This window comes from Amaranthus tricolor, chromosome 8 (genome assembly GCF_026212465.1).
Source record: "Amaranthus tricolor cultivar Red isolate AtriRed21 chromosome 8, ASM2621246v1, whole genome shotgun sequence".
NCBI lineage: Eukaryota > Viridiplantae > Streptophyta > Magnoliopsida > Caryophyllales > Amaranthaceae > Amaranthus > Amaranthus tricolor.
Window position 1 is genome coordinate 29,340,873 of NC_080054.1, and position 12,922 is coordinate 29,353,794.

General features: G+C 33.9%; 2 protein-coding genes across 2 annotated transcripts; both read left to right on the plus strand.

The window, feature by feature from the left end:
- LOC130821244 (actin-related protein 3) lies at positions 1 to 7,859 on the plus strand. The gene is made up of 9 exons (XM_057686929.1): positions 1 to 340; positions 1,085 to 1,547; positions 3,807 to 3,953; positions 4,716 to 4,808; positions 4,918 to 5,037; positions 5,851 to 5,961; positions 6,545 to 6,670; positions 6,753 to 6,851; positions 7,379 to 7,859. The coding sequence occupies exons 1-9, from the start codon at positions 291 to 293 to the stop codon at positions 7,457 to 7,459; spliced, it is 1,290 nt and encodes a 429-aa protein (XP_057542912.1). The 5' UTR covers positions 1 to 290; the 3' UTR covers positions 7,460 to 7,859.
- Positions 7,860 to 9,984: 2,125 nt separating this feature from the next.
- Positions 9,985 to 12,658, plus strand: LOC130821245 (protein TIC 20-I, chloroplastic). Its single transcript, XM_057686930.1, has 3 exons — positions 9,985 to 10,172; positions 11,099 to 11,287; positions 11,792 to 12,658. The coding sequence occupies exons 2-3, from the start codon at positions 11,128 to 11,130 to the stop codon at positions 12,427 to 12,429; spliced, it is 798 nt and encodes a 265-aa protein (XP_057542913.1). The 5' UTR covers positions 9,985 to 10,172; positions 11,099 to 11,127; the 3' UTR covers positions 12,430 to 12,658.
- Positions 12,659 to 12,922: the final 264 nt, after the last annotated feature.

Genomic DNA, 12,922 nt, shown 5'->3' on the forward strand with positions numbered 1-12,922 from the left:
TTTTGTAAGAGTAAGTGAAAATACACAGGGAGACCGAAAGCCACAAAAAATCGTTGGGTTGTTAGGTGAATTTAGCTGCTAAGCAAAGGAAAGAATTCATTTTCTCAATATCCCCAATTCAAAAACCCTTTAATTTCACCATCCAATAAGAGTAGTAGTGTCAAAATCAATTTTCTCCTTGGTGCCCTTTTTGAGGCACATTCAATAACTATGATCACTTGCTTTCAATTGGATCTCAGTTTTATATCATTCTTTTCATAGCATTACTATCTCTTCTTTCTTTCTCTGCAATGGATGCTTCTTCTTCTCGACCTGCTGTTGTGATCGACAATGGCACTGGGTATGTTTTCTCATTATTTTTATCGAGTGTGTAAAATTGGTATTCATGATTGTTTCCGATTGGGGTCAATTTCAGATTTTTGGTTTTGTATGAAAAATGTTGAATTTTTACATTGCCCACCAATTGTTTGATGAAAGGTTGAAATATGTTGAACATGAAACTGAAATTTTATGATTTTTTTGTTTTTGAATTTGAGTGAACGATAAATTATTTGATTTGAAGGTGAAACAATGTGTGTTGAGGAGATGTTTCAATTCTAAAGCTGTCATTTTTTATCATCTCGAATCCCGTTTAGAATTCTTATTGATCATAGGTTTTGTGTAAGCTAGTTGATATATAGGAAAATTTGAATTTTGTGTTAACTACTTAGGGTCCATTAGAAACATCTTTGTTATCACTAAAATGGTAAAGTTGTGTACATCCTAATCCTCTAACGCTTCCTAGGTCTGATGACCTGATGCCACTTAAGGATTTGGGGTAATGAAATGGAGGTTGAAGTCATTGAGATGTCAATGTGTGCTTGAACTGTGTAGGTGTATGTTTGAACTTTGAAGTCAGGAAGGTGCGTTGAATTGATGCTTCCGGTGTGGTACTTTGATTTTGTTTTTTTCAAGTAGAATGTGCTTAAGGTTTGATTGTGTCTATTGAACTTTTGCTGCACGTTTTGATTGTTCAAGTGAAACATCTTGGTGACTAAGAGGTTAGACTACTATAAATTTTTGCCGTTTGCATGAACCAATGCAGGTATACTAAAATGGGTTTTTCTGGGAATGTGGAGCCTTGCTTTATAGTCCCAACCTCTGTTGCAGTGAATGATTCTTTTGTAAACCAACCAAGAACGTCAAATAAAACTAGTAATTGGATGACTCAATATAATGCTGGTGTAATGGCTGATCTGGATTTTTTCATTGGAGATGAAGCATTATCGAGATCTAGGTCTAGTAGTACGTATAGTTTGAACTATCCCATTAAGAATGGGCAGGTTGAGAACTGGGATGCTATGGAAAGGTTTTGGCAACAATGTATTTTTAATTATTTGCGCTGTGATCCTGAGGATCACTACTTCTTGCTGACTGAAAGTCCTCTGACACCTCCTGAGAGCAGAGAGTATACCGGAGAAATAATGTTTGAGACTTTTAATGTTCCTGGGCTCTACATTGCTGTGCAACCTGTGCTTGCTTTAGCTGCTGGGTACACTACATCAAAGGTTGGTACCTATCTCCTATTGTATCTCGCATTTTTGCCATTAGCATTTTTTATAAAGAACTTCACACCTTCTAACCTCCAGTCCACTCGGTTGTTCCGGGTTGCAAAGTGACCGTCAGAGTTTATTAATTTTTTCTCTTTTAGAATGGAAATGTTTTACTTCTAATATTCTAATACATGGACTTTGGACTCTTTACGATATAAATCTTGGATTTGAGTGCCTTGTTTGCTCGAACAATATCTACTTGATTTTGTTTTACCTCAGTAGTAGTATTTCAGGGATCTCTTTGTTTTTATGTAGTAAAGACAGATTTCCTTGCATATTTTAGAGTTTGGATTTGACCTGAACTGTAATTATTAATGTAAATAACCTAGTTCTCCAAATTTTTTATCAATACTTGAAAAATGTGACTCATTATTTACTCCACTTTCTTAGAATAGATTACGACAAGTAGCTCACTAACTGTAATTCAATCGTAATTATTTAGAAATCAGCGTGAAGCCGTAATTGAGACGAAAAGTGTCATATATTTGAAGCTGTCAATGAAGGGTAGATGCGTACGTTTCAGAGTATTGCTTTGGTTACTTTGGTCAGCTTCAAGATAGGCTGGTTTGGCAAGCATACTTTAATATCTCATAATAAACTGTTGATACTCCATAAGATGAGTGTGGAGATAGTTATCTAATATTTGCCAATGTAGTGAAATATTTTAAAAGGAAAGCAGCACCTTCGCCTATGCAACAATGGCGTGAAACACTTTGAAAATTGCACACTTAGAAATTAACTGGAGTATATTTAGTTGACTTTCTTCCTAATAGTTTGTTATTTTCAGCTTATTCTTACTTATATGTACATATTCTTTCCTGTTAGTCCTTGGCTAAGTCTTGTTTGAAAAATTAATCCCCTAAATGGACTTATTATCCCTTGTTATCCTTTGGTTGGACTTATTTGAAAATTTTAACGCTTGTCTAAATTTATTGTAGCTGGGAATTGAACCTCCTCAACCTTTACTGGGTTTAAAGTTATGGGCTATTAACCCTCGTTTGCCCTTATGAGCCTTTATATGAACTTGTTTATTCTCTCTCCCCTTATTTTGTAATACCTTAGTACTTATAAACTTTGGGTATTTCATCAACTTTGCAACACAAGATCTCTCTTTTTTCTCCCAACCTGCTTGACCCCACCGTTTTTTCTTTCCTGTTAATAAAGTAATATAATTAAATGTATCATATTTTTAAAGGAAAAAGGGAATAATTTATTTAGCACTTATTCAAACTTATGTTTCCTCATTTTTAACGTTTCATTACGTCAAAGCTATTAAGTTACTTTTAAGTAGGCCCTCAACTAGGCAACATTTCGGGGTTAGATAACAAATAACATATGCAACTTTACACTAATAAGAAGTGCATATGATTACTATAAATTATTATAATATGAAATCAAAAAGCTAAAAATCTTTGGTTTTATATAAAAAGTATTTGAAATAAAATCTCATTTTACTTACGATAGCACCAGCCTTTTTAGCAAGCATGTGCACCCCTTATAGATTGTATTTTTGGAATATGTAAGCCAACACCTATATTTTTCCTTGTCTTCTTAGTTTTAAAAGGCATGCCTAGGTACAAGGAACAACAAAAATGGTTTTTTAAGTTCAGACATACGACAGTCCAAAAGGCACACTGAGGGGTAAAATACAATGAAAGAAACAAAATAATTCAAAAAGTACATGTTATTGCATGCCTAAAAGCACACCATGGCTTGTGTGAGATGCATCTTGGCAACATGTAACGCCTTGTGCCTTAGTGCTCCCTTACTTTTTTTATAACTAAGGTTGTCTTTTTTAGAAGCAGGTATTTGGATTCACTAAATTAAAATTTCCTTCACTTGGAACTTAGAAGGGACATATGTGTTCCTATTCTGCCTCTTAAGTCTTAACCCAGGATGGTCAATATGTAGAAAGCATCTACCTTCTCTTTATTGTAGTGTAGTCTTGTGATGTCAATCCTATTAACAAATATTCCTTGAAGGAAAAGATTGCTTGGGTTGCTGTATTTGTGATTATCTATGTATAAGACTCCTTCAAAGTATAGATGGATAAAATTTAGTCAAGTTAATTTTTATTAACAAAGGTTTTTTCTGTGGTACGCATGTTGTACCTGTTGATTGTTTTTAGATATGGAAAGATCTCACTTCTCTCATATCAGTTGACTGTTTTTCTGGTATACAATGTTTGATATTATTGATGATATTTTTCCTTAGTGTGAGATGACAGGGGTTGTAGTGGACGTTGGAGATGGGGGTACGCATGTTGTACCTGTTGCCGAGGGTTATGTTATTGGGAGCAGTATCAAGTCAATTCCTATTTCTGGAAAAGATGTTACCCTTTTTGTCCAGCAGCTTATGCGGGTACTTGTTTTTTTTTTGTCTTGATAAACGTATTTTATTTCGAATTATCTGCCTGTTTTAGTCATATCAACAAAGTTCTTTTATTTCAGAAGGGTCTTGACTTGACTTGAGCAAATTATTAGCTTTGGAAAGATTTTGACACTTGCCAAATCTCTCATATATTATGTCTTAAATGTTGTAGGAGTAGTTTAAAATGGAATGATGAATTTTAAACATGATCTAGCCCTTTATCAATTAATACAAAGCTGTTGCTGATTTTGGGAGTCAATTGTATTTTTTTGTTGCTGATTATGTTATTCAGCAGAAACATCTTATGGCATGCAATGTTTAGTTAATTTTTTTTCCTATCTTTAGTTTTCTTTTTCTCTGCAAAGTTTCTTTGATGAGAAATTACATTCTCTCATCATCATCATGGATATCAGCATTTGTATTAGTAAGAAAACCCCTGTAGTTGGATGAACTGATGACTGAAATAAATGATACGGTTGCTTATCACATCTCTTAATGGTTTTGGAAACAAAACATAGAGCATATTTGTTTATCTAATAAGGTAATGAGATCAGAAGGCTCCTGGATAACCATAGGGTCCTTGAGCTAGCCAAAACTCTTGGTAAAGAGAGACAAGTTATATGTGCTTGGGAAGCTCAGCAACATGAATTCTTATTTCTGGGTGCACATATTGTTTAAATTGTTCTGAAGAGGTTTGTTAATCCTTTCTTCTGTATCACTTGATCATAATATATAGCTAATTTTTTTATGTAGGAAAGAGGAGAGAATGTGCCACCGGAAGATTCCTTTGAAGTTGCTCGACAAGTGAAAGAGATGTATTGCTACACTTCTTCAGATATTGTCAAGGTACTACATTATGATTATCAAATTCTTTTAGCACAGTATTCTACGTCTTTTAGGATTTTTATAATTGCAGATTAATATACTTAATCGCTTTTGCTTTTGATGTATGTAGGAGTTCAATAAACATGACAAAGAGCCCTCTAAGTACGTTAAACAATGGAAAGGGATAAAGCCAAAGACTGGAGCTCCATACACATGTGACATTGGCTATGAGCGGTTTCTTGGTCCTGAGGTTTTCCCCATGCCTTGTCCCCCCCCCCCCCCCCCCCCACCCCCTACACACACACATAATAAAGCGAATTTTAAATTTTTACTCTTATAAAATGACCTTGTATATGGTGGTGGATATATCTTGGTATTTGATAGCAGCGGTTTAATTCTGAAATTCTGTCTAACAAACAAGAATGTTAACAACCAAATAATAATCCTACGTTGACTTGGTTTAAGGATTTTCAGATGTACACTACCCTGCATACTAGCCAAGACTTGCTCTTAGTTGTGCAGTAGATATTTTGTATTTCACCATCTGTTGGTGTCTACTATGGACCTATGCAAACCTACACATTTGATGATGTGAAGTGTTCAGACCTTGCAAATTACTAGTGCATTTTATTGGGTTGATTTTGTTATTAATAGCTTCATCAGAAGCTAAGACTGTAATCATTGGATTCGCCCCATTGGGTTTTGAAATGCGTTTTGAGACAAATAGTTGGGGATGGGCAAAAAAATGGCTGAATGTGGATAAATTTTTTGAAAAGTGGATAGAGAGAAAATGCAGTAGATTTAACAGGAAACAATTGAGAGTTAGTAGGTGGAACTCATGATTTCTGGGTGGGAATATCTCATGGGAGTTGGTTTTTGGTAATTTTGGGACGTCACAATATGGTTAGCAAGATTACAATAATATAAATATGGGGTGGAATAAGTAACCTTAATTTGCAGTGATTACTCAGATAACGCTCTCCCAATTTGTCTGCTTTGCTTTGTGCTTTTCTATGTACTTCTGAAGCTATGTTTGCTTATTACTCGTATGTGTGGTTCACAGGTTTTCTTTAATCCAGAGATCTATGACAGTGAGTTTACTGCGTCTTTACCGGCCATCGTTGATAAGTGTATCCAGTCTGCACCAATTGATACCAGACGAGCGTTGTACAAGGTAAGGACTTAATTCTCTTGTGTCTACCATCCTTAAGTGTGATCTAAGCTGAGTCTTGTTACGTTGCAGATTATATCATGGTTAGCTTATAGCCTTTGTATCGTGGCCTTCTGGGTCTTAATTGCTGTTAATCTTCCTGTGATATTTTTCTTTTTCTTCCTTTATCCTTTATTTGATATAGAAGGAGATTATGTTTTCCTTCATTTCTATTTTCTACAATTCTACTATGTCCAAATTCATAAACAAGAGAACTAATTTTTTTCTAGATGCTCTTCCGAACAGGGTTGATGTTAGTTTGTAATATATAGTGTGGTTGGTTCTCTCCTTGCATTTCATTTATTCCAAAGCTACTGGTAACCCCCTCACTGCTAGACCCTAGGTCAAAGCAAGAAAACTGCAATTAGACAGTTATTAGGCTATGAAATGGATTTATCAGAAAATTTTCATTTTCTTACATGGCACATGGGTTTTGTACACTTTTGATTTGGAAGATGTTAATTTTTTCAAGTGCCAATCACCATTGGTCTATTCACACGATGAGAATTTTACTTTCTACTCGGACTGATTACATGGTATGTATCAGAATATAGTCTTGTCTGGTGGCTCAACTATGTTCAAGGATTTCCACCGTAGATTGCAAAGGGATCTAAAGAAGATCGTTGATGCACGAGTTTTTGCTTCTGAGGCACGGATAGGTGGAGAAATAAAGGTAAATATTTCATTTATATTTGTCTTTGTTTAGCAAATACCAGCATAGCGTAAATGTGGTCTCACCCATCTTTTTGCTGCAGTCACAACCCGTGGAAGTGAATGTTGTGAGCCATCCCATCCAGAGATATGCAGTATGGTTTGGGGGATCCGTACTTGCCTCAACTCCCGAGTTTTATGGAGTATGTTGCTTCCTGTTTTTCATTTCAAGCTACTTTTGGACCTTTACTACCATGGTTTTTACTAGTTTCATAACTCTTAAAGCGCAAATTTTATCAAGTTTGTCTTGACCTACATCTATGTGATATCTTTGTATAATGGTAAAAAAAAAAAGAGCTCAAAAACTAAGAGGCTAAACTTGGGCCAAAAAGAAGGGGCATAGCCGCATAGGTTAACATTACCACCATTTTTAAGTTTCCAACCATCATTATATGGGTCGTTAGATATATATTTTATCGGGAAAAAAAGCTTGGGAGGGCGACACCTGTACTTTCACAACTGTCTTTTTATGCGTGTCTTTTAGAAGTCGTAACTCTTGGAATGGTCTCTACTGGCCTGAATGTGCTATCTTTATATGTATCCATTATGCATGCGTTTGGCGAAGGATTCTAATCTAGCTCAATTGTCTAACATGCTTACAGTTACTATGTAATTCAAGTCGTTTTCTTAAATTGATTAATTTTCCTTAAAATCGATTTATTCTCCGCAGGCTTGCCATACTAAAGCAGAGTATGAAGAATATGGAGCTAGTATATGTCGTACAAATCCCGTTTTCAAGGGGATGTACTGATGTGAAGACTGAGGTATCGAGCAATCAATTTCAGTTGTACTGTATCTAATGGCAATTTTGGCTCAGTGATTTCCACTTACAACACCAGGGCTCCAGTTTATGCTTGCTCAAAGCCATTAAGGTGTTTTTGTATTTCCAAGCTGTATGAAAGTGAAAATAGCTAGAAATTTATTTTGTAAGAAAGCTTCAGTTTTTCCTCTTCTTTTGTTAGGAAGCTGTGGATTGTAGCTACTTGTCACTGGATGTGGTTTATAATTGCTTGCGTCCCACAAGAATATATCGAGAGAGACCGTTAACGGTTTTGAACGATTTTTGATGGAAAAAGTTGACAAAAATTATGGTTGTAAAATGCTTAATAATAGAAGAGTACCATTGATAATAAAAAAACTTAAGGATATCATTGATAAAGTGCCAAAACTCAAGGATACCATTGATAATTTCCCTTTTATAATTGACTCAATAGAGGCAAACAATGACTAATAATTGTCACAAATGCAAATAGTGAATTAAAGAGCATTGCGAACATAAACAAATTGTAACAATAAAGTGTCATGATTTATGAAAATTGTGACATTCCTAAAGTATTAAAATCCATATATTTTATTGAACTTTTAAATGTGGCAAAATGTCAAAAAAGTGACATAAAATGTCTTGTTTTCTCGTACAATCCATGGCTTCCACTCTTGTCATTTTTTGATTTACCATCCATAACCATTTATTCTTAAGTTGAATATGCAGAAAACAATTTATTTTCTTTTAGCATTCCATAATTATTATAAAAAAAATAATTTTTAAAGAAATAAAGAGATTAGATGACCATTTTTAGTCATTTTATATATAAAAGAAGAAATAAAAGGTTTTTCTAACCTATGTCACAATGACATAAGTTAAGAGTATTAAATTCTTTTATGATCTTATTTTGTTCTCTTAAATGTATTCTTGGGAATAATGATTTCATATATACATTAATTAAAGTAAGTAAAAAAAGAGAATAAATAAAAAAAATCTTTGAATAAACTTGATAATTGCAGGTAACTAATACTTCCTTAACTATGTGGCATAAGTTAGACAAGCAGATATTAAAAGCAACTTAGATATTATTTAGAAGATTAGTTGGTGTCTTTATAGGCTTTCCTATCATGGTAAACGTTTTGAAGGAGAAGTATTATTTGATAATTTTGATAATTATTATTCTAAGTAAATATTTTGATTTAATTTAGTAAATCCATTTTTAGATAAAGATGTTCATTTATAGTATTTATTATTTATCATATCTATTTCCAACCAAAATATCACAAATTTTTACTTATTTTGTATTTTGCATTTAGTAACAACCAATTTTACATGAGATTTTCCTATAATTGCGTACATATGTACTTTTTATATTCAAATTTCATTTTTTTGAATTTAATTCCCTGTAATCTTTTTTACATAAAACATCGTATTTAAATCCCCTGAACGCACAAGAATATTCCAAATTTCTAGCAATAATAATTTTGACAACATATTTATTGAAAAAAAATGGCGAGAAAAATTATTGTTGCTATGGTCATGTTTGTTCTCTTAGGGATAGCTTTTGTCGAGGCAGCTAACACTACACCAAAGGTTTATAATGCCCCAAGTCCTAGTGAAGGCAGCATTGGCAATGAAGGGGAAGAAGGTGTTGGTGCGGGTGGATTCGCGGAGGCCGGACCTGTCGGAGGGCCGGTCTCTGAAGGAACCTTTCAAGGCACCAACACTGAATCCGAATTAACACCTCCTCCTAAGAATGGTGCATCTAATCTCGAGGTGTCTTTGTTTGTTGGTGTTATTGTTACTGGTTTCTCATTATTCTATTTTTAAATTCCTTATTTTATGTATTTAGAATTTTGTAAACATGGGACTAAAATTTTATTATGCATGCTATGATAAATGTATTGTTTTTCAATATTTCAATGCCATGCATAATAAATTTCTCTATGTCTATCTCCCATTTAAATTTCAACAATATTTATCTTTATACAACTTTTTAAATTCTTTTTGGCTTACATAATATAAATATGTTAGTGTAACGTCTTATTAACTATATTACTTTACTTTGCCCCGATACTATTTTCATGGTAGTTTTTTTGAAATTGATATATATATATATATAGAGAGAGAGAGAGAGAGATATGTTGAAAATCAGAAAGGTAAGAAGCATTTTAGACCCTTAATCTCACTAAGATAAGAAAATTTAAGGCCACGATTGAGCCAAAAACGCATAATTGTAAAAATCACTATGTTACACAGAAAAATTACTATAATATAAATTTAAAGAATATTCTTAATTTATAACATGGTATCATTTTTTATATATATAGTGAAAAAAAAAATTCTTCTTATTCTTCTTATTTGATATATATATATATATATATATATATATATATATATATATATATATATATATATAAGATCAGGTGAAAATTAAAATATAAATATTATGATAAAAATGTACATATTATCGTATTAGATGTAAATAATTTTTTTATGAAATTTCATTCAAAATACAACTCACGCATTTTAAAACGAAAAGTACAAGTGATGCATTAAACCTCCCGAGCTTAAACTATCTATTAAGTCCTATCCTCTATCACACCAAATTCACCACGTATTTGGGTTTCTCGAAACCCTAGCTACTGCTCACTATCCTCCATAACCATATCCGCCATTTCTATACTTTCTTTTCCTACTGGTATGTTCTCTCTTTATCTCTCTCTTGCTAATCATCTGTTCTAATTTTTTGTAATGTAGTTGTAATTTAGGGTTTTTCATTGTGACTCAGCATCTAAGAAAGAACGAAATTGCAATACATTTGCAATTCATCCGAGATTTTCTCATTTCCTCCATGAAATTTGTATCCCAGGAAGATCAAAACTTTGTTAAATAATGATTTCTGAATAGAGTGTAGTAAAATCTTATTTTCTGGTCATTGCTTTGGATTGTTAATTTTACAGAAGTAATATTTCATTTTTTTTCCCTAGATTCGGGAAGTTATCATATATGTGTTAAGTTCAAGTTGCTCAAGTAATTGAATTTGTAGTTTCGAAATTTTGGCATGTAGTTTTAGCTATATATTTTGTTTGACAATGGAATTCTTATATTTTGTGGAAAATATGAAGAAATTTGCATCATGAAGAACAATGCAGCACGGTTGCACCGGTACATCCTTATATCAAGGACATTACGGATACTATACTTAATAGTGTGTCGTACCTGCTCAAATTCAGTTTCAGTCAATGGTAGATATTGAGCAATTTATGTTGGGTGACCAACTTAATACAAAAATCAGATAATTAAAGAAATTTAAGGAGCTAAATAATATTTTCAATGAATAAAAACTAACTTAAGGCCCTTAAGGCTGTTAAGAATGTCCGCCATTAGTTTCAAACTTTCAATTGCTGTTTCGCCACTTGTAGAAGTAGATAACCCTGATGGATATCGTGTTTTCCTTCACGATTGCCGCTATTTGTGTCAGTGGAAGAGGCAAGCAACTTATTTTTCATCCATATTGTGAGGCCTTTTTGTTCTACATTGTTGTCACTCGAGGATTGATTTTTTTTATCTCACTTCATGCTTGATGTAATTCTTGTGTAATGGAGATGTGAATTTCTGTTGTAGGTTCTTCAACTCCTGAAATAGGTCAGAGAATGATCATAAATGGGTGCAGTATGAATTCCAGAGCATATAAACCTCTGTCATGTAATGTTTCCTTGCCGAGGCCCATTTCTTTGCCAGCAAAGGCAGCTTTAACTAATATCAGAGCTTTATGTCGACCAATTGAGGGACTGAAGTTGAGATGTTTCACAGGTATACACTTTTACTTGTAACTTGATGTTCTCTTGTTAATACTCTTGTGCAATTTGACAGTGAGGTGTGAGGAGGTGTAGACAAGTGAAAGTTACACAGAGATGCTCTTGGTGTTGTCTCATTTGCTGGGGTTTGGTTGATGCCCTGTAGTCTTTTTGTGAGAACTTGATGTTGTAATTTTAGTCTTTGATTCACATTCTGAAAATATAATTTCTGCTTAAGTGAGCTAAGAAACTAACAAAGGTATGAAAGCTAAGGTGAAAAAAGTTGGTCTTTCGTCAAAATGAATTGCCATTGTAGTTAAGAACTCACTAGGCTTCTGTTTATATATTGTGTTTTATCTGTTACAATAACAGCTATTTCTATGGGTAATTCTGAATTCTGGATTGACTTCATCTCTTCATTGGACTGGACTATAATATACTCCTTTCCTTGTTAGTTGTTTGTCTTTATGTGCCATTTGATTCTTTTCTGATCGTCATATATTATTCATTAAAATGGCAGGGGCTTCTTTGTCCTCGCATCTTTCAGCTTCACTGAGCCCTCTTTTGGGCGGAGAACATGGTGGGTTGTCACACAAAATTCCTCTTCTACCTAAAAGAAGACTGTGCATGACACCTAGAGCATCAAAGGACATTCCTTATAGTTTCCGCTTTCCTCCAATGACAATAAAGCCTCGTTGGTGGTGGAGAACGCTAGCCTGCCTTCCATACTTGATGCCTTTGCATGAGACCTGGATGTACGCTGAAACAGCCTATAATCTTCATCCATTTCTTGAAGACCTCGAGTTTCTGACATACCCTTTCCTTGGAATCATCGGACGCCTTCCACCTTGGTTTTTCATGGCGTACTTTTTTTGTGCTTACCTTGGGATCGTGAGGAGAAAGGAGTGGCCCCACTTTTTCAGGTTTCATGTTGTGATGGGCATGTTGCTCGAGATTGCTTTGCAGGTTGTTGGTACTGTCAGTCGTTGGCTGCCTCTTTCAATTTACTGGGGCAAGGTTGGCATGCACTTTTGGACATTTGCTGCATTTGGATACCTGTTTACCGTGCTTGAATGCATAAGATGTGCTCTTGCTGGGATGTATGCTGATGTTCCTTTTGTAAGCGATGCTGCATATATCCAAATTCCATATGATTAATACATCGTTTGTTGACGAAATACCAGTATTCACTCATATGTTATAGGTTCATTTGTGCAACTTCCTATTTAAACGACTCGATCTGTTTGATTTGTAGAGTGTAAGTTTGTATTGTCCTACTTGTAAGTCCAACCCGAATGAAGTGCTTTTTGTTGGTTTAGCGGATGACGTACGTCTGAATAATGTTCTTTTGAATGACTACGTATGTTAAGTTGAGCATTTTCTGCCATTTTCAACATTAGCACTAGAGTGTAGGATGTATCAACTTTCAAATTAAGCCAGAGATTGAAAGGAAAGGTTTCTAGCCCCATTAGTAAATAGTATCTCGACCAATAAGGATTTTAAGCATTCAAAATAATTAGCATTTGATGTGATATTTTGATCCATCCTACAATTTAATTTTTCAATTTCATGAAAATAATTTAATTTGATAAGAAAAATTTTAATTTCCATATCCCATATGTGATGTAAATAAGTACTTATCAGATTAATA